Genomic DNA, 22114 nt, shown 5'->3' on the forward strand with positions numbered 1-22114 from the left:
CCTCCTCACCTCCCTCTGCATTTCACAGCAGGTTTCCCAGCTCCCAAGGCATCCACGAGGCAGGCAGGGAGCAGCCCCACTCCCTCCTCCTGCCCTGCTGGACTGGGATTCAGCTCAGTGGCTCGGTGAAAAACTAAGGAAGGAGAGGAAGAATTTATTTTCCATTGTGCTGGCAAACTGATCTGACTCATCCTGTGCATTTGCTGGGCTCAGCACGAGGGAGGAGGTGGGGACCCAGAGCTGGGGCAAGGACACCCCACGGCATCGGTCCCTCAGCCGCACGGATCGGGTACGGCACGAAACCAGTGACAAGGAATGGATGGCACAAGGAGGCTCAGAGTGCCAAATGTCACCAGAATTCTCTTTTATCGAGCAATCTTTACAGTGTGGAAGTGGATTAACTCTGTTTATATCTGTATTAGTGCATATTATACATTCTGATGTAATGTTACAATTTTCCTGGAGGCTTTGGTGTTTTTCATGCTCAAGTAAAACAAATCAAAGGACAGCCTGGTCCTGGAAATAAGGACTTTGCTCATGGAAGGATAAAGGATACTCCTGAACACCAAGCTAATGCCAACACGCCCATGCACCTCTCCTCCAGTCTCTGAGCACTGACCTGGAACCCACAGTCACTCCTCTCCCTCATGGATGATCCAAACTTCTGTTTAGGTATTTTTTTAAAAAATTAGGTCAGAAGAATCTGTGCAAGAAGGAATTTATTAACCACCTTTGTGCAAAATCCACCTGCACATAAATACCAAGATGCACCCTGTTCCTGGTGTTTTGTACTGAGCTCACCCTCTTGCTTCTCTTTTCTGACAAAGCAAGACCAGACAGCAGCTCATAGTAAATGTGAAATAAATAGAGGTAATTCTGTAATAAATACAGAGATAATTCTGTATTTGGAGAAACAGGGACTAGGCAGAATACCTCACCCAGCCCTCCCATCCCCATCCCTTCCAGCACACTTCAAGCTCTCTTTTTTTCTCCCGAGGATGAGAAGACACTCTTGACCCTGTGAGCTGCACCAGTGCTGCCTGTCGGAATCCTGAATAAACTGAATTTCCCACCACTGTTCCTGTTGCCCCCGAGCGCATGGCAGCGGCACAGCGTGCCTCGGTACAGACAGCCCACCAGCTGCCAACAGGAATTTCAGCACTTTGTCAATTATGTAAAAATAAGAGGATTTGGGCTGATCCTCCCCAAAGTTACCCTGGTAGTCTCTGCTGTCTTGGTACAACTTGCCTGCAAGTTGGAGAGGAGCTGCAAGAGCTTTGGGGAAGGTGCACAGCGCCTGTCGCTGCTTCTGGTGGGATGTGTAAGGTTTGGGACTTTGCCTGTTATCCCCACAGCTGAGAGCTGTCCCAGGAAGGAAAAAAGGATGTAATAGGAGAGGCTCTGACTGTATTTTAGAGTCTCTGCAGATCTGTCCCTCCCCTGCAGGTCAGTGTCTCCTCTCAGGGATGCTTTGGGCTCTGCAGCAGCCACCCCGTGTGCTCAGCAGGGAGAGCTCATCTGCCCCTGAGATGCTGGAGTATATTTAAATCACCTTCCTCAGGAAAGATGTTGTTTAAACTGCAATCAAGCCAGCCAAAAATAAATAAATAATCATTTACACACTTCTGTAAACAAAGAAATGAAAGCACTGTGGAGCTGCCGTTACCCCAAGAACGGGTCACGACCTCTCCCTGCTTTGGGGAACAGAACTGATATGCAGTGGATTTTAAAAGAGAATTAACTGCCAAAAATATTCACTTTTGGTAAATAGAGGGTTTTGATGGGACTTCCATTGAAAAGCAGGGAGGCTCTGGGCCCAAACACGAGCGCTGGATTTTGATGTATGCTGTTGACTTCCCCAACACAGAGCAATTTGTAATAGCTTTGCCACGCTGTTGTTTTCAAAGCTCCTGCTACATCACAAGCATTTATTTCTGACCACAAAATTACATTTATTCAACAGAAAGCAGCTCAGGGTCTTTAAGAGGTTAACTTCTGGAGTGCTTGGCTGCTCTCCAGCCTCCCTACGAGCATCAGTGCTAACGCAAGGCACACAACAGCACCCAGCCTGGCCGTGATTAATAGAGTGCTGAACACGCTGCTTTCCACATACACACACTTTTCATTCCCTTGCTTCCATAGATCATGGACTTATCCTCAAAATATCTGACTGAAATTGAATTTGGCTTCTCTCTCAACCGTTCATTTCCTATGTTATGCAAGGTTATATCCTTTTCTGCATGAGCAGAACCAAACCAGCTGCAGCTTTTGAGAGGAAAATGTGTTTTCAATTATGAAGTTGGCCTGAATATTGAACCACAGTTCTACTGCTGCTCTAATTGAGCCATCATGGAGTGAACGTACAGGAAAGAAATTGTATTAATTAGGTTTGGAAGTTTAACATAAGGAAATTAAAGGGGGCAAAATAGAAAAATATGAGTATCAGCTCAGGAATAGTCCTTCAAAATGCAGAGAGAATGTAGGTCTGAAGTGGTTTAGGCACACACATTATTAGAGTACTCCTTCAAAAACATGATTAGTAGTTCCAGCACATCAAACTGATTTTCAGCTTCTGTTGTCTGCATATGGAAAATTATTAAATTACTCGACTGACCAAATTAATAGTTTAAAGAGCAATTCAGCTGAGTGGGGAGCCAGAGTGGTCTCATCAGAATGGCAATACCCTTAAAAGTACTTGCTCTGGGAGAAGAATATGAGAAATGGCTTTCACAGACATCAAGTCCAGATCGTTGTTTTGGAGTCTGTGCCTTAGAGGGTTCTCCAAATGAGGGATTACTGCATTACTGTTGGACAGTGCTCTTATGCCACATGAAAAGAATGCTAATGACCTCAGGAAATCCTTTCCCAACCTTAAAATATCTGTCTGATGACTTCACAAATACGGATTCCAACATTAGATTTCCATACCACAACTTCAGTTCTGTAAATTAACACAGCCAAAGAACATCCCTTCTTTTTTTGTTGTTTTGGTTTTTTTGGGGGGGATTTCAGGTACAAATATCCATCCATTGATATACCCATGGTAAAGCACAGTGACCTACCCAAAACACAGCTTATTCAGAAGGCTGCTTGCAGGAGTGCCTTGATAATTATATATAATAATCATGTCATGATTGCATGGTAAAGCTCTTTAACCTTTCCTGATTCTGTCCTGTATTTAGCCCACAACAGGCAGAGCAAACCATTAATAAGTTGCATCCTCAAGTTAATGGCAAGGAAAAGGAAAAGCAAGACAGAGATTTAAGATCAAAATGACAGGAATTTTACACTTCTGAAATTAATGACTTTTAACTGTCTTGCTCACAATAGCCTATTTACACCACCCAGACCTTAAATCTTCCAGAGAAGGCAGAAAAGTTACCCACAGATTTCAAAAGAACAATACCATCAGCTCAGAAGCAGACACAACATTCTGTTAAATTAGAAAACTGCCTTCAAATTTCCATTAAGATCCTAAATAAGGAAATAGTACTATAATAAAACTATTCTCCAGTGATGAATTAATAGAGGTTTATGCTGAACTAGGAATGCATTTGAAAATTTGTAGTATGCTAAATTCCATAGTGCTTTCACTTTAACTCTTATGATAAAAAATCCAGTTACTTAAAGCACTGAGATCTATACAAAAAAAGGTTATTTCCAAGTACTAATGGAAATTGAGTATTTGATAACTGGAACAGTTTTTATCTGAATGAATGAGATAAATAACTAAGGAATACAGAATGTTCTGCTTTGTCCGGTATTTATAAATTCATATGATATAAAGGGAAAATACTGGGGGGAAGTATCAACATTCCATGCTTAAACTAAAGAGAAAAATTGGCTAAAGTGACCTGTGGGTTTGTTTAAAAAAACCAACTGGCCCCAGGTTTACCAGCAGCTCCCATAAATCGTGCTTGGGAGGGGACATAAATACCTGAGCTTAACTTCCCCACTCTCTAAGTCACATCAGGCTGACCCAGGCACAGTTCAAGGACAGTTTAAGTCAACCTGAGCTGACACATTTGTGCTGCTCCTGCCCCTGGCTCTGCTCTCCTGGACTCTCCCTTGCACTGAGCTGCTGCTCTGAACCCACCTGGTGGGAAACCAAGCCAGCAAAAAGAGGGGAAAAAACCCCAACTTTGTGCTGAATGTGGGATCACACCAGAAAAAAGTGCTGAGGAGAGGCAGGGGGTGGGGAGCAGGAACACAGCAATATCCACGTAAAGCTGCTTAAATACCTGTGCTGCTTAGGGAGCTGCCTCCATCCTCTGATCTGCTGGCCCTCCCTAGAGCCCAGGGCCCTGTGGACAGCCCAGCCCACATGGGATTTGCAAAAGCCCATTTCCCTTCTGATGTGGAGTCTGATTTATTATTCCATGCCAAAAGCAGCCAGCTCTGTCTAAGAGCAGAGTTTGAGCAAAGGATGGGGCAGCAGCAGCAGTGGGGGGGTGGAGACAGGATTTGGAGGCAGAAATGTGCTGGACACTCTCCCACAGGGAAATGGAGAGGTTGCATCAGGCAGGAACCTTTTTCCTCACTTGTAAGTGAGGATCTGGTGGTGCCCCAAAGCTCCTTATTCCCACTCACAATGCCTATGGAGGCTGCTCCTACAGCATTCCCTACTCCTGCTCCAGGACACTCTCTTCAGCACAAGGGGCTCTAGGAAACATTTATTCTCACCACTTCTCTCTGCTTTATTTACTCACTGCTGTTGATCTTTTTTAAAAAAACACACTGAAAAGTTTGGTTTGGAAGGGATCTTAAAGCCCATCTTGCCCCAGCTCCCTTGCCATGTGCACCTTCCACTAGAGCAGGTTACTCAGAGCCCCATCCAGCCTGGCCTTGAACAATTCCAGGGGAAAATCTGGGGCTGAAACCTGACATTTGAGTAGTAAAATCAGGGGACCTCTTACCCTATTCCTCCTCCCCTGCTCACATCCCATCCCACAGGTACTGTGTGACCAAAAGGTCTCTCTGCCAGCTCCTCCCAGGACATTCAATATCCCCTGGCAGGGAATAAATAATTGCAAGGCAATCCCAGGGGGCTGCTGGGGTGAGTGTCCTGTTCCCAGCAGCGTTGCTCCCTGAGCCTCTCAAGGGACAGGAATTGAGGAATCTCCTGTGGATCTGAAATGGAGAGAAGCCTATCTGCTCAATAAAACTTGTTTTTGAGATACCCAGAGCAGTCATCTCCTGAAGTCAACCTTAACAACAACCAGAAACCAGATCTATATCCTGAACAATCAAATATAACTCAACAGAACAGGCTCATATCCTTGGTATTTTGATTTGTCTCCAAAACAAGATACAGTAATTACATCTATAATCAAATACCATAATTCACAGTTTAATGTGGTGCATTTATGTAGTCAATCATGATTAGTTCAGGTTTTTTAGGTTTCTGAAACCCTGTCTCGATTAGGGAGACTGGAAACACCAGCTCAGAGATTCAGCAGCACAATCTTTTAATGTATTTCTGCTTCATTTACGTAACAGGGGATTACAACAACAAATTTTACTCCGGTGAGGCTGAATTTATACCAAAATAAACTTCACTTTTATATCAGTGAAGCAAAACTACAGGAGAGGAGTGTGTGTGAGCCATACCAAGGTAACAGGGAGCTGTCTCCACCAGGGAAGATCTAATGGGAGAATCTCCTTCACTGTAGCCAAATTCAAAATTTATGTTTCTGACTTGATCCTCAGACATTCCCTTCATTAAAGAACAGTGCTGAAAGCACACATGCACTTTTCAGTCAGTGCATTGCAAGCTTGAAACTGAAGTGAAAAGGTTCTAAGAGCACTGCAATGCACTCAGAGCAATTTTAAAGTGTAAATTTCCATTGGCAAACGGACTCACGCAAGTCATTCTTTGTTCTCACAAATGTCTGTTGGATATATCAAGGACAGAGTTATCCTGTTTATTTATTTATTTCTAGCAATACTTGGGAAATCAGGTTGTAAAACAAAAAGTACCATGCTGTTTTTAAATGAGGGATTATTGCCTAGCTGGGACACAGATTTAGCAGGATGTAGCAGTGATCAGGAATGCAAGCCTCACTAAGGGGAGCTGTACACTGAAATCCCTCTCCTGCAAACACTCCTGAACTTCCCTGTGCTGATGGAACTGCCACAATCTAATGTCAGTGAACAACTCAGGGATTGAGGAAGTGCTGGAACACAATTCTTGTGGAGCAGAGCTGTGTAATGCATACCAGTGTGAGCTCAAAGCTCCATCCAGCACCCCACGCAGGCAGGAGTTTACAGGCACAAATGTAATTCCCATCCTCCCTCCCCGGTGCCTTCCGAGTGGCACAACCACGGCTCCCATCTGGCCACAGTGAAAATGGAAATCCCTCTAATTGGCCCAGCTGCCTTTGCCTATAGAAACTCTTCAGAATAACAACAGTTGGCTTTTAAACTCCTGAGCACTCGTGTGTTCTCGGTGAGGGCTGTGAAGAAGTCGGCAGCGGGGCTGGAGCCTTCTGCAGCCTTTCCCACAAACACCTGCCAACCCAAGGTTTCCATCAGCCCTCTGGAATACAATCTTTTCCAGCTGAAAAGCTTTGCAGTATCCTCGTGTTTTATCAGTGCACTACACTGCATTCATTAAGAGCTCAACCTGTAGGGTCAGTGAGGCCCAGTGAGCTGCATGTGCCACCTGGGTCCCTGCCACAAGGACAGGAGGCTCAGGGATGCTCAGGAAAACTCAGGGATGCTCAGGAAGGCTCAGAGCAAAGAGATGTGACCAGTTTAGATTGACCAGCACAAACCCAGCATATCAGAGAATCACAGAATGACCTGGGTGGGAAGGGACCTTAAGGATCATCTTGTTCCACCCCACTGCCATGAGCAGGGACACTTTCCTCTATCCCAGGTTGCTCAGGTTTAAAACCAACCTGGTTTTAAACACTTCCAGGGATGAACTTGCCTGGAGAACCTCTGCCAGGCCCCACCACCCTCACAGGGAAGAATTTCTTCCCAATATCCAATCTAAACCTACTCTCTGACAGTTTGAAGCCATTCCCCCTTGTCCTGTCACTTTGTGCTCTTGTAAAAGCTCCCTCTCCATCTCCAGGCTCCCTTGAGGTGCTGACATTCCCTGCACACACAAAGTGCAAAGAGCTTGAGGGCTCTGTTCCCAGCTGGCCACACACCCCCAGCCAGCACACCAGGCTCGTGTGAGGCAGCACTGAAAACATCCAAAGAACCAGAAGAAGCTCTTACCTCTCCCTGGAAACTCTTCAGTAATGGAGCTACCTGTTTGCGCAGGTCCTGGAAGACAGAAGCAGGACATCCCATCAAAAAATGCACAGGACAAGTCATCATCATGTTTTTCAGATGTTATTTTCAGTTCTCAAGTGTTGCTTAAATTCTGATCACATTTTGTGGGAGCTTTGATTAAAACAGAATTATACCTGGAGTTCACTTTGAGCAGGTCTGAATTTCCAGTTTGACATACACCTGCATCTGCTGCAAATGGTATTAATTATCCAAAGTGTGGTGGTGCTGGGTATGCACTGAATGCCTTCAGTCTCCTAATTCAGCTGAAACATTAATGAGATTAGCAGTAAATGCCTCTATCTCCCTCCACAGCAGCTACACCTCTGAACTTATGCCAAGGAAATTCCCACAAATGGAAGCCAGGCTTAAAGGAAGATGATTCTGGACCATCATTTCAACTAGAAGTGTTGCCATTTTGTAAAATCTCTGCTTTATTTATTATTTTCCCAGGAGTGCTCTGGCTTTAGTCATCAGAGAACTGGAGCTCATTGAAGATGACAAGTATTATCTGTTGGTTTCTATATAACTCAAAATTTCTTCTTCCAAATTACAACACACTCAGTGCTACACAATTCATTAAAATACTGCCCACAGAATCACTCTAAAGGTTTATAGCATATTTTTATTTAGCAACTGAGATAAATTAGGACAAAAAAGGTATATTTATCATACATAAAATTTTCTCTGGCTTCAATTCTAAGCTGGTTTGGGTCTAATTCACTTACAAATTCCATAATTCTTATTTTGTGTGTGCCTGAAGATTAAAATCCAGTAACTTTGCAGAGGACACTATTAGTCACGTACAGCCAAGATGCTGCATTCCTGCTTTTGCCACTGACAAGGCACAAGCAGCCACTTCATAGTGCACTCACACCTGGAAATAAATCTGCAAGAGAATTAAACCAATAACCTGGTGCTGCATCACTTGAGAGGGCAGCACTGATGCTGCTGCAGGAAAAGGGTGGAATTCCCATCCTTGGAGATTTCCAAGGCTCAGCTGAGCAGAACTAGCACTAAGTGAGTGCTAAAGACCCATTTTTAAGGCCAGGTGAGATCTGATCAGACTCTGGACAATCCCTCCAGTGCTGAGTCCTACAATTCTCTGGGAATACTGCCCACAGCTGGAACAGTCACCAGCTGCTTCAGGAACCACGAAATCTTCCTACCTGCACACAGGCCACAGTCCCTGAGCTACCTGAGCCTCGTGCAGGGGGTCACAAAGACATATTTGAAACATTTTCTCCATAAAGAAAAGGGCCTGCTGAGGCCTGAAGCTTTTCAGAAAAGATGACCTTAAAAAGTTGGGAAATTCTCTTTTCCAACACATTTACTTTTACATCTACAGTCATGCAACATATTGGTTGTTAAACCACTCACCAAAACACTCTCAGCCCTGGGTTTAATCTGATTTTCCTGAAGGAAAAGTAGGCTTTTGAGAGAAGTGATTTTTGTCATTTAAATGACAAGTCATGCAGAGAGTTGAGTATCAGGACTTCTCCCACTCCCTGAGAAATGGCTTAGGGGGCCCAAGGCAAATGAAGCCATCAAAGACAAATGATCAGTCAAATTTCACTTCTGACATGGTTATTGCACTAAAATACAGCTTAATCCCCATCAAGTCAAGGATAATATTGCAGCTTTGTGAGCTCCCTCTTCGGACTGAACCAAACTGTGCTTCTGTTCTTAGGCCAAGCCAAGTCACCCAAACATTTCCTGATCTATCCTGCTGCCTGTTTTGGGACACAGAAAGGTTGGACACAGTCCTTATGGATCACAAACTTCTACAAATTACATTTCTACCAAAGCAAACTGGCAGGTTGAGCAGCTTTTCCCCACTCCTTGCCTCCTCAGGGGAACCTGAGGGCTGTGCACATTTTAGAACATGTTTTCTTTGTAACCTGATGATGCTGACATTGAAGAAAGTAACAATAACCACTGATGGCAAAATAAATGCCCCCATTCAAGGCCAAAATATGGCAGAGGTGGTTTTAGTGCCCAGTGAAATTACAAACAGAATTAGATTTACAGCCCAGATACCGGCACCCTTTATAAAATCAGGAAAAATTATATCATTCAAGCAAAGCAACTTTTCTTGAAATAAAAATCTCAGCTGGTTGAAAATCACTGGGTGTAGGGCTTTTGTCCCTGATATTGCCTCTGAATTTACTGACTTGCTTGGCACCAGCCAGAAAAGCAATGTCAGAAGTGAAGGCAGAAATACAGGAGATGTAATCCCAGATTCAGAGGCAGGAGAATGTCATCCTTGCTCCTGTGTCCATGGCAAGATCCTGCTATTTAACTGCCTCCTCTGGCACATCCTGACTTCTGAAAGACAGGATTTGCAGCACTTTTTATTTCATGATATAAACTATGTCAGGACTTCACCTTCATATTCATCTTGAATAATGAGGGATGTTGCTGTTGGCTGTAACAGCAGAGAGGGAGTGAAGCAGGGATGGGGAGAGGAATTGAAGGAGCATCCCAAAGCCATGAAAACAGAAACAAAAAGGGAGAAGACCTTTCAAGTGCGTTCATTTAGCAAATTCTAGCAGGATGCTAAACACTAATCCCAGCAATCAGAATGTTACCAAGCAAAATTCATGCCATCATGAGACAAGAAGTGCTGGATTCAGACAGCAGGGTAAAACTGCTTTTACAATATTTCCTGATAGAGGAGAAGGCAGCTCAGCATGATTCAGCTCCATTGGCAAGCAATGGGTTATCCCACTGCAATCCACCCAGGGCAATCCCAGGACACATCAGAGCACACATTTGAACCAGGTAAAATGCTTTGACAACTTGAAATCTTCACAATAACTTGAAATCTGTTGCAGCTGAACAGCTGAGACAGAGCATCCCACTGCCATCCTCCTCCCAGAGCAAACAGGCCAGGAAAGGGAACTGCAGGAATGTGATCCAGTGTTTTAAACTCAGCCAAACGCTCCATGCAGGTGAGTGGATAAATGGCACACACCACAGCAAAAGGCATAAACACCTTTTTCACACCAGTTTTTCTTCTCTCCCCTCTCTTCCTGGCTTGCCCTTGGAAGGAGTTTATAGGAAAGAGTTTATAGGGTACTTTTATAATTCCTTCCTCAGCAAAACAACATCAAAACTTGAGACAGCTCACAACCAAAGGGAAATAAAAATAAACAGACAGAAGTCAGGAATACATATGCCTCGAGTCACAGCTCTGCTGGGGAGATTTATTTTTGGCAGTTTGGAAAAATTTCTCATCAGGCTTTGTCTCAAAATATTACACTGAACTTCAAACAGAATTTTACCTTCTTTACACTAAATTGAACAGGAAGAAGGACGTTCAGTTCAGGCCTGGGGGAATCTGCAGTGTTGGTTAGCAAGGACATCGGGTGATTTATTATCTGTTTAAAGTGTGGTGGCCTTTACTGCCTGGGCTGTGATCAAAACAGGAAAAGCATCCAGGCTCCAGCCCTCACAAAGCTACCAAACCACAGCAGCCAAGCAGAACAGCTGAAAAGGGTCCATGCAACTGAACATTAAATTATAATTTATCAACTCAAACACACTGAAATATTTGAGTATAGGAATACAATCCCATTATTAGCCTATTTTTCCATGCCATCTAAATACATGCATTCTTTCTCTCTGGATGATTTATCAGGGGTAGAGCAGTTTTCTGAAAAGGGCTCTATAACAGACAAACTCAGTATCTGATGAAGAACCCATGAATTAGGATGTTGTATCATTATCTGAATCAAATCTGATGGCTGAAAGCTAATATAGCATTTCCTCTTTACAAGAGTAAAAACAATGAGTTTATATTTTGATCAAGTAGCTAAACAATGAAATCTGAATCCACATAATTTTTAACTCCCTTTCCATCCTCATTAAAAATAACTCAGCAGAAAATAAACCAAGAATAAATCTGTGTTAAAATCCTGGGCAACAAATGCTTGTCTTTCTGACAACTAAACTATATTATTTATCTAGATCTTAATACCCTGTGTAGAGTACAAAGGACATAGCAATGGCCAGACTACCAACACTGGATTTGTAATTTACTTGAGGTCTGAGGCACTGACAAGTGCCCGAATTGGCATGGGCTGGACAGCCTGACCCCAGATTCTGTCTTGTAAGAACTTAAAAAAAGAAAGAAAAGTAAAAAAACCAGCACAGAACAACCTCCAGACAACCCCCAGGATGTACTGGCTGTGCAGGAGGGTGTTTGTAATTCCACCAACACCGAACACTTCCCATCCTTGGACATGTTCAAGGCCAGGTTGGATGGAGCTTGGAGCAGCCTGGGGTAGTGGAAGGTGTCCCTACCCATGGCAGGGGTGGAATGAGATGAGATTTAAAGTCCCTTCCAACCCAAACCACACCAGGACTCCATTCTAAGGAACAGCACAGCTGAAGGGGAGCTCTCCTGTCAAAAACTGCGTGCCAGGTTCATGCCCCTGTCCCCAGAGGCAGCGTGCTGGGAGGGTGGATGTCTGTTCCTAGGGACTGGGAGGATGTTTATCCACGTGCCCTCCCAGCCAGGGCTCCACACACTCCATCCACCCCGCTATTATCTCCAGAATGCTGCTGAGCTTCCCATAAATACAGCTGAAAGGGGGAGAGGTGAGAGGCAGCCAAGCATGAAGGATTTGGGAAGAACGCTGGCATCAACTTCTGAGGTGTGTTTGATTATTGTGTACTTCAAGGACACAACTTGTCACCATGAAACACACAAATCAGCAAGTTAACTATAATTAGGAGTAAGCAGTTCTGCTGGTTAATTAGAGAGAGGCAGCAAGCACAGATGCTTCGCCCTGCTATGGGAAAATGGGTGAAGGGGTTGGGATCACTCAGATTCTCACCTACCAGTGAACAAGTTTTAAATATTATGTCTGTGTATTGTGAAAAAATCCAGAATATTCCAATTTTTTTCCCACCAGAAACCCTGGGTACATGTGACTGGGGGTGTACTAAAGGAAACATTTAAGTCTTTATTTAATTAGTTCCAGCAAGTTCCACTTTGCTTTAATCTAAAAGAGATGCAACTGAAATCCCAGATAATTGTTCAAACAGGTATTATACAGTAGCTTAGATGACTTACTTAATTCCTAAAATATAAGGCAAAGTAAATTATATGAGTAAACAATTTATTGCTCAATTTACACTTTGATTTAATGAGATATAAAACCTCCTATTGCTTAAGGCTGCTGAAGTATTTACTTGAAATCTGATCATTAAAGAATGAATCATGATCTTATCAATCTTCTGTGATATTTTTAGTTATTTCAATACACTAACATGCCAGTGTTTTCTCTGTACAAAGAAAACCCCTTTTAAAGTTACATTTATAGATATGTTTCAACCTAGCACAATGATAAATAAAAAATCCTGATTTACAGTAGCAAAACGTACACCACAGTACTTTCGGAAATATTTCAAGCTCACAGATCTTGTGCAAATTCCATTAGCTTTAATTATTTATTAGCAGTAGATTTAGATTACTGTTCTTGACCTATTTTTCAGTGTATGGACCCACCCAGCAAGAAGTGAAAAAATATTCCATTTGTGAAGGGCTGATTTAGTGAGCACAGACTTTCAGCTTCCAGCGGAACATGGAGCAAAACCCTGGGCGTTGTAATTCAGGGGGAGAGAGGTTACAAAGCAGGGCCTGCAGAATAAACACTGATGGGGCTTCCTTGAAAAGAGAGGGAATTTTCACTGTTTGACCACTTCAGACAATTTTGCAAGACTGCAGCCACGTGACAATCCCAAAGGAAGGGACAGCAGACCCCACGGAGAAGTTTCAAGAGTTTCTTTGTGGAAATTCCCTGGTTTCTACCAAAGACCACGTGGGTCCTACACAGCCATGGGGAAAGGGGTCAGGATGGAGGATTTTGGGGCTGGTCCTGTGGCTCCTTTCAGTGGCAAGGTGCAAACTGTGCTCTTCCCAAGCTGGGGAAAAAGGAGCATCTGGGAAGGAGCCTCCTCGCCACGCTGGGACTTGGCTTTCAATGGAATTTGCCTGAGTCTTAATGGAATCCTCTTATGGTTTCTTCCAAGCTCAAACAAACAAAAAGCTCACAGGTTTACTCTGGGCCTGTGCAGCCACATCCAAACAGCCTGGGGACCTTCACAAGTGTTTAAAAAGCCACCCTGCCAGAGAGGAACTGCTGCACCCATATATATGTATGGAAGTGTGTGTGTGTACATATACACACACACTATGTAGAATAGAAAAAGGACTTTTTAAACTAACTTTACAAATTAATGTGGTGAACTAAGCTTTTTAGCATCATGTGACAACCCTGGTGTCATTTATAAACCAGTGAGTTAACAGTGGCTAGGAAAGACATTGAACAGGAACTATGCAGAACTTAAAAAGTAGAGTTGCTAGGAAACAAAAAAATTAGTTCAGACAAAAATGATTCAGGTGGAGCTTTGGAAGGAGGTAATTCTAATGAAATGAAAGCCTGGTCACTAAAATTTCAATAGGGGAAAAAAGGAAAGGATGACTTGTGTAACAGTGAGAAAGATCCTGAACACTCTTCCCAAATCACATCCTGAAGGATTTCATTCTCCATCCACTGCATTTCCAGCTCTCAAAGTCTGGAGAGAAAGTATTCCTAATGCTCCTCTGGTTATCCAGAATTACAGCCTGCAGATCAGAGGTTTCTCTTCAGTGTAAAATAGGGAACTTCTGAAAAAAGGTAATTATGATGAGCCCTAAAAAATTAACGTGTCTAACGAGAGGCTAATGACAGGGGCCATGACTCTGCAGAAGAGGCACCTAAGTGCTGTGGTCCAATTAACAACACCAGTTCAAACACAGCCTAATGCTTCACATGGCAGATTTAGAAAGAAGAATATTTAATGTGAAACCATAATTGCAGCTGTAATTTTCTAGATTCCCTCCCCACAAGCAGGGCTGGAATCAGAGTGCACCCTACTTCAGCCTCCTGGGATGATGGATCAGGAGCTGGAGCTGTCTGGCAGCACTGGGCTCATGGGACTGGGATTTCTCCTCAATCTCAAGGAAAAGATGGATAGAAATTCAGAAATTCATTCAGAAACCATGAATCCTAATGAACTGCTTCATTTAGGAAAAGTGAGATTACTAATAAACATTCATGATTTAAAACTTGTTCTTGATTTCCAGAGTGCAAAGATCTTGCTTTGAAGTCAAGTTTCCAAGAAGAAGAATTCTGTGTTAAATATAATAACGAGGAGCCAGGATCCTCATGGATCCCTGCAGACCATCTGGAATTGGGAAGGAGGCACTGCTGGGACATCAGGTATTGCAAAATTGTTTTCCTTCCTTATCTTTTGCACATGGATTACAAATGTAGCTGTGAGCAGCCCGTGCATTAATCACACTCTGACATACCTGCATGTAAGAACACAGGTGTATTTACCGATTTCTATCATTACAGTCAGCCCTTTGCTTTGATTTCAATGCAAGAAAATCCAATACTACGCAATCCTCTACTAATCTTTTTATAAGATTTTCTTCTTAATCTTGATCCTGACCATCCAGTTTTATTCAAAAGCCAGTTGCTCCTATAAGAAACAAGTTGTTTCATGAGGACTTGGGTAAAAAGCCTGCTGTCCTGCAAATACATGTCCTATATTTGCTAAAACTCTCATGACCATTATCTCTGCTGTCTTTATGTTCTTTGTGACTTCTTCCATGCAGGGAGTCACTGGCTGTGGGCTCAGGCCTCGCCCTTTGGATGCAGCTAATGTGATAATTTGCAGATTCCAAAGATGAGAAATTCAAAGGGAAAAAAATGAAATAAAATTTGACAACCTCAAAAACATCAGGATACAGACCCAAAGGTTTTACTACATCTAATTTAGCATACCTGGTAAAAACAATACCTGGTAAAAACACTTCGAAATTAGTCTGTCATCCTGCTGACCTAAATAAAAAAACACAGCACAGAGCTTTTCATGTTGCTTCAGTGAGTGAAGCAATTTGGAGAAAACAAACTTTTGCTGCCTTTACGCTTCCTGGCAAAATTCCTATGGAAACAGGCTCAGGCCCATAATGCACATGCTTTGGGAGCACACAGTAGATAGGAATGAATCATCCAGATGAAAGAAAGCAAGGGCTCACTACAGACTTATTCAATGCATTTACTGTTTGTTAGTTGAACTTCAGAAACAAAAAAGCCACATAAAGCTCTTTTGAGCAGCAGCATCCCCTCACAACTGTAATATAGACTCTCAGCTGGGATTAATTCCCAAATTCAGCTGTTGAACTGTGAACTGTTCCAGTGTTTGGAGGAGGAGAAAGGAGATAAAAAGAGCAGGAAAAGGAGCCCAGAGGATGGGAGATGAGGAAGGGAGACACGGGGAGCTGGAGCGAGCGGTTCCCGGGCGCTGCTGAAGCACAATCAGCTCGATGGCAGATTAAAATGAGGCACATTTGTATAATAATAAATCAGCAGAATTAATACAGGCTTATCTTCTACCAACTTAGAAGGGGGAGGTGACAAATTGCACTTGAGGACAAACAGTTTGACTGTTGCCAGCATAAGCTGAGCGTCTATAGGAAATGGCTAAATTTAGACAGCCAGCTTTTGATGAGAGCAACGGAAATTAATTCAAGTTTTTTGTCTGTGGTTTGTGTTTTGGTTTTTTGTTGTTGTTGTTTTTTTTTTGTTTTTTTAAGAGCTCTAGAATGTTACTCATCTCTTGAAACTCTTACCAAAAGAAGAGACTTCATAATGTACCATCCTCCCTGCCTACTCCCTCCTACTCTTCCCCCTATAAAAGGAAGAATTGCTCCTTTGGGCTACAGCAATTTAGGAACTTAATGCAGTTTAACAAATTCCCTATCTCTTGGCTGGAGCTGTTTGGCTCCAACAGATGAATCAGAGAAGTCCATAAACGTCTGGAGGATTCCTACAGACTTTTTCTTGCATGACTATATATGGCAACTACAGATCAAGTTATCTGCCATCGTTTTAACCTAAGCTTCAAACTTTTTACCTTATTCCTGGCTTTGTGGCAAACTTCCCCCAGCTGCAGCTCTGCTAAATTAGACACAAACTGACAACTACTTTTCTCAAAAGCATTTTCCCACTCATTGCAAGGCAGTAAAAAAAAACTTGAATTAAGATACACTTCAGTAAAAAATAACTTTTGTCAGTGCCTCCTGCCTCTCAGCAATACTTTTCTGTGAGGAGTGACCCAGACTGTGATGCTGTGGAGCTCATGTTCTCATTCACACTATTCTGCTGTCATTGAAAGTGCACCTCACCAAACAGCAGATGTTTTCCATCACTTATTACCTGAAATACCAAGCAACACCAAGTGCTGTGAGAAGCCAAGCACAAACTGGCCATAGAGCCAAACTCCACACTTAAAAAAGAAAAAAAGGTCAAAACTGCCCAACTGATGTACAGAGGGGCTTACAAAGGGATTCCAGAAATGCCTGCAACACCCTTTATCCAGAGAAATACTCAATAAACTTCTTCCTATCACCATCTTTTATACATCTGATGATTTTTACAAGTTGCTGAAGTGTATACATCAAAGCCAGCAGCATGTGATACCATAATGAAGGCTTTTAGCTGCATCCAAAACCTTCTCCATGCATCCAAAGCAAAGAGTTCATCAAGTTCAAGCACTTTCCTTAAGCTAAATATTCCTAACACTCCTTAAAAAGGGACATCCAGGGCCACTGAGGGCTCAAGGCAGGAGCTCCTCAAAGCCAGGAGTGAAACAGGGTGAGCAAACTCCAAAGACTGGAAGCCAACACTGAGTTTTGGATGCAAAAAACCACTACAGGGCTCACTTTTGAATGACATTTAAAGCAAATATCCAAAGCCAGCCTCTTCCTGGGCAGGAGGATTTGTATTTCTACAAATAATGGCCCTGGTGAAAGCTCAGCAGATGATGAAGGTCGCTCTGAACAGTGGGGCAGAGTCACAGAGGGCTGAGAGCTGCCAACACAAAATATCAGCATGGTCACGCTCCATCCGGTGAAACACTCTTAGGAAATGCAGATAAAATAGTGAAAGAAAAAGCTACTGTTCAGAGGAGATTGTATCTTACCCAGCTGCTTATTAACACCATGCAGTTAAAACAGGTTATTTGAAATTCCTGAAGGCACGCCGTGTCTGGAAATGCAGTGTTTGAATAAGCACTCCTAACACCCAAAGCGTATCGGGTTTTCCCACCTGACTACGACCTTACAGATGCTGACATTTCTGAACCACGGAGCTCCCTCTTAGCCAGGCCAGGACAGACATCAAGGACCACCATGAGGGGGGGGGGAAAAAAGTTAAAATCGAGCAAGTGACATCAAAGAATCTCTGAACTGGTGGTGGTTAATCAAGCAATTTATCTGATTTTATAACTTCAATTTATTGTATCCTGATAATCCACTTATGAAAAGAGTAATTGGTTGTTTTATAAATTGATTTTGGAATGGTTTGTGCAGCATTTGATGGTCCATCAGACCTGAGGACTGAGATATTCACCCATGCCATGGATTTACACGTGCCAGTGATCCAGCAAAACAGACAAGATTATTTCTGACGCTGCTCCCGAAGTTTGTGTAAGAACAAGGAAACATTTTGGTGCCATCATCAGATAGAGGGAGCATAAACAACTGTTAGCACCTCTGGGGAGAGAGCAGGTATCATTCAGCTGCATTCCATGAGAAGGTTTTTCCTTAGGGCAGATGTAGGGAAAGCACTGCACTGACAAAAATATCTGCTGGCTCAAGTTGCAGCTGTGAGTGTGACTCCATGGACCAGCTCCCTGCTCTGCCATCTCATTCCTTCCAGCCTTGTCACACCTAGAATCTGAATTTTTTGGGTGGTTCTTTGTGCTGGGTGAGCTCCCAGGGCTGTGCTCCCACAGATTCCCGGCTGGAGCAGGGATTGCTGAGGTTTGCTGGCTGCTCCAAATTCCCAATTCCCCCATCCCTTTTGACCAGGAGTTCACTTTGGGGATAAATAGGCCATTAGTGGGATCCAAACCAGCTAAGGTCATTTCCCCCATAAACAATTTCTCCAGTATTTCCTCAAGGACTTTGCTCTCTCTCTCTCTTATTTTTTTGCCCAATTTTTTTGGACAGCTTTAAACTGATGCTTGGGAGTGTTTCCCATTGAAAACCAGCACACTGAAGTGTGCAATATGTCCCTAAAACATAAATATTTGCCAGATTCTCATACAGAAATACTTCATTATCTTTTCAGTAACTGGGTAAAATGCAAAAACTTAGTTTGCAACAGCATGCAACACTCCTGAAAGTGTGAAAATTATTTCTTATTTTCATGTAAGCTGGAGTATTAAAGCATAAATCACACTGTTTACATTAACTGATCAGAAGAATTCCAGTTGATGTGAGTAGGAAGCTGGAATTATTAACATTTTTTTCTCAAGCAGGGTCTGTTAACTAATAGCTTTTTCACCCCTTATCAGCTGCAAAAACAACAATGGATTTTAAATCAACTAAATGACCTGTGAACTTCTCCTAAATGGGGGGCACATAATTTAAGGCAGCCCAGAAAGTTTTGCAGGAGTTGGGAGAGCTCCTCAGAGGGGCACATGTGGAGGGAGTTAAAGCTTCAAACCGCTATTTTCTCCCCCCTTTACTCAAGTGTCAGCTGTGATAAACCAAAATTAACAACCCTACACTGAACCACTTCAAATGAAGGGGAAAAAAATTTCTTCTTGCTATTCTAGGTATTTTAAGTTGCATATGAGCACGGTGGCTAAATATAGATGGTGACAACAAGAGACAGCATTGTCCCTTTGAGCACATTGAATATTATCTCAGAATTCCCATCTTCCTGGGCTGAGCCTCCAGTGTTGGGCTGGGGCCTTTTTTTGGTTGTTTTTCTTACTTAGCAAAATGTGTATTAACCCCTACTTTGTTTTAGATGGAGCAATTTAACAAAAAGTGTATTAAAGGGGGAAAAAAAAAAGGAAATCCTGATTCTGCAAAAGCACCAGAAAGCTTCCCAATTATTTCCCCAGCTCTGTGTTACTGCACAGCTTTCAGAGAGGACTGTCACTCTGTTTTTAAAACTAGGAGGGCATCAATATGAAGCTTTTACAGCTTATAAACCACAAAGCCAAGCTGGTATTTTTGGACTTAAAATTGTCTTTTTTTTCCCAGAAGTCATGCGCTTCACTTCCAGGTTTCAATCAGAAGTGTAAGGGACAAAATCAATAACTGCTGGTTTCCAAACACTTCCTAGGAGTGCAGCTGTATCATCTGGAAACCAGCAGACACACATGAGCCTTTAATATTGAACAGGAGCAGACTTTGAGAGGACACGGCCGCTCCTGACTTCTGCAGTATTTAAATAGCACTGAGTGACACCAGCGTTTCTGCTTCATGTACCCAATGCACTCAGAACATCGACAACACTTCATTTTTAAGCCAGCTTCTCTATAAAGTTTAATTTTTAAAGCCATCTATAAATTATCAATGACATCTGTTCTGAAAAATGTCAATTCCTATTCCTTAGGCTGGCAGAATCCATCTATTTTGTGTAACGTCCTCTTCATATTCGAGCAATTTTAAAGCTCTATTGACATATGGCTTTCAAGGAAGATATTGCTCTTGTAGGATTTCATTATTAAGACAAGTCTTGCTCTAATGTAAGGATGATAATAAATACACACAACTGTTCTGGACAATATCCCCTGGCTCTGAGTCCCAAAGGTTTGAGAAGTGATGGGCCCAAACTCCCCATAAATACCCCAGAGCAAGGCACCTCACACAAAGCAACCGGTTTGTATTTAATCTGCTGATCAATAAAGTGTGGGGGCATCATCATCACTAATTCCTGCAACTCAGACTCGTTTATTGTGACAATGTACAAGCACAGAGATGTCACCACGGACCCATCCCCTCAGCCAAACCCTGATTTTGGTTTTTCCATCTGATTGTAAAATTTAGCACGTCAGTCTTTTATTTCTTCAGCTGTTGGGCACTATCACCATGGCTCATTAAAATGCAATTAGGGTTGCTTTTATGCCCTGATGTTACAAAAGGAGGGGCAAAAATAATTTTCAGATGTCCACAGTCATCTTCCAAACCTTGTACAATACACAATGCTTCCACTTTTTGAAGAATACACACATTAAAAACATCTAATCTTTGTTTTCAAGTCTAATACACTTTTTTTGCCAATTTTCACTCCCTCACCAGTAAGTTACCAAGTCCCTGTCTCAGAGGCATCCCCTAAAATCAAAAATACGTTTCAAGAAAGTTTAATCTTGAAGCAACAATTGCACCACGTGCTTTGGTTCTATATGAACACATAAACTGTCACCAAATCCTCTCCCAATATTTGTCATTCAGCAGCAGAACAGACACTGCCTGCTTGTGACTCTGTAATTGTGGAGCAGCGTCTGCTGGATGCTGAAATCCTGCTTTCTGGTCATGGCAAACATAAATCAAGGGAAAAAAAAAACCCTGCTCTATTAAATCTATTTGCTCTGGGAGAACAGGGATTTATCATCCTGTAAAACAAGTGGTCAATAAGATTCAGAAGTGCTTAGAACAGATCTTGATGAATCGGGATGCCACAGGTGACGCTGAAATTGTATTTGAAAGGAATCCATGAGCAGAAAGGTGAATGCTCTGTTTATTTCAGTGGGGATTCAGACAGGCTGGGGATTAAAAGCATCACAAACATAGGAGGATTTTCCTTCTGCATCCCCTCGGGGAGGATCCTTAACCAACTATCTCAAGGGGCAAAGGCAGTAAGAGAGGACACAGGGCTGCTTTAAGTAAACCAAAAATGAATATTCTTTAGAGAGCCATCACAGGAGAAACGGCTTCCAGGACTTTTTCAACACCACACAAACCTTGAGCAAGTGCAAAAACCAAGTTTCAGCAGCAGCAAGAGCAAGTCAGGTCCAGGGGCCCTGCAGGGAACTGGGGAATCAGAGACAATTCACTGGAGAATCCCATTAATGACTCAGGACTGGCTGGGCACAATCCCTGCCTCACATCACATGATGGTTCCCAACACAAAAGGGAGCTTGGTTTCTCACCCAGGACAAGAATTTGGTCCCAAAGGACAGAAAGGAAGCTTAAATAGCACAACCACGTAATTAATAAGGAAATGAATATAGGTGTATTGTGATGGCAACTTTGGGAGTTGTTAAATTAACCACAGACTAATCCTTTTTTTTTTTTTGCTGTTTTTGAGCAGAGGAATGCAATCAGTATGTTTGAATGTTGTTACAGGAACTTAAACATTGTGTGGAATCAACATCCTTCCCTAACACAACGACCAGCTTCAGTGCAGAACACAAAATATTCCCCAAATGATAAAAACTCGGATCTCCCACGGCACCCAGCCAGCCACAGGCTCAGCCTGGATGGCGAAGCTGCAGCTGGTTTCACTTTCCAGTAACAAAACAAAACTCACAGGCACCATTCATTATCTACGAGGTCCAACACGAAGGATTTCAAATACGTTTTCAGAACTAATTAAATGCTTGTTTAAAGCTGAAGTGAATGTAAATACTAAACTGAAAGTGAACTGATTAACTTGCAGTGTTTTGTGCCTGATTATCTCAGTGAAGAACGAGCTCCTGGCACTCCTGGCCTTGTGCTGGAGGATCAATTTCCTGTTCACATCAAGGCTGCTGAGGAAATCTTCCCCACATTTGATTTGACTTAAATTCGAGTGTCTGCTTTGACTTGGACACGGCACTAGACACAGAGAATATTTTCTGACTGGGCAGGATGTTTTGAATTTAGGGGCTAAACGATGTCATTTTTGCCATTAGACTTGAGCCAAAATTGAAGGATGCTGAAGGCAGCCAGACCTCTCTCCCTGTCACCTGAGGGCTGGGACACCAC

The 22114-nt window shown here is 42.7% G+C and overlaps 1 protein-coding gene across 7 annotated transcripts in view; it reads right to left on the reverse strand.

Moving 5' to 3' along the window:
• The window catches only part of CUX1 (cut like homeobox 1), a 266570-nt gene that overhangs the window by 153680 nt on the left and 90776 nt on the right, over positions 1-22114 (reverse strand). For all 7 annotated transcript variants that reach the window (XM_058854097.1, XM_058854098.1, XM_058854094.1 and 4 more), the window contains exon 3: positions 7231-7278. In XM_058854097.1, the coding sequence (XP_058710080.1) occupies positions 7231-7278 (48 nt within the window). The remainder of the gene's footprint in view (positions 1-7230; positions 7279-22114) is intronic.

Source organism: Poecile atricapillus, chromosome 21, assembly GCF_030490865.1.
Source record: "Poecile atricapillus isolate bPoeAtr1 chromosome 21, bPoeAtr1.hap1, whole genome shotgun sequence".
NCBI lineage: Eukaryota > Metazoa > Chordata > Aves > Passeriformes > Paridae > Poecile > Poecile atricapillus.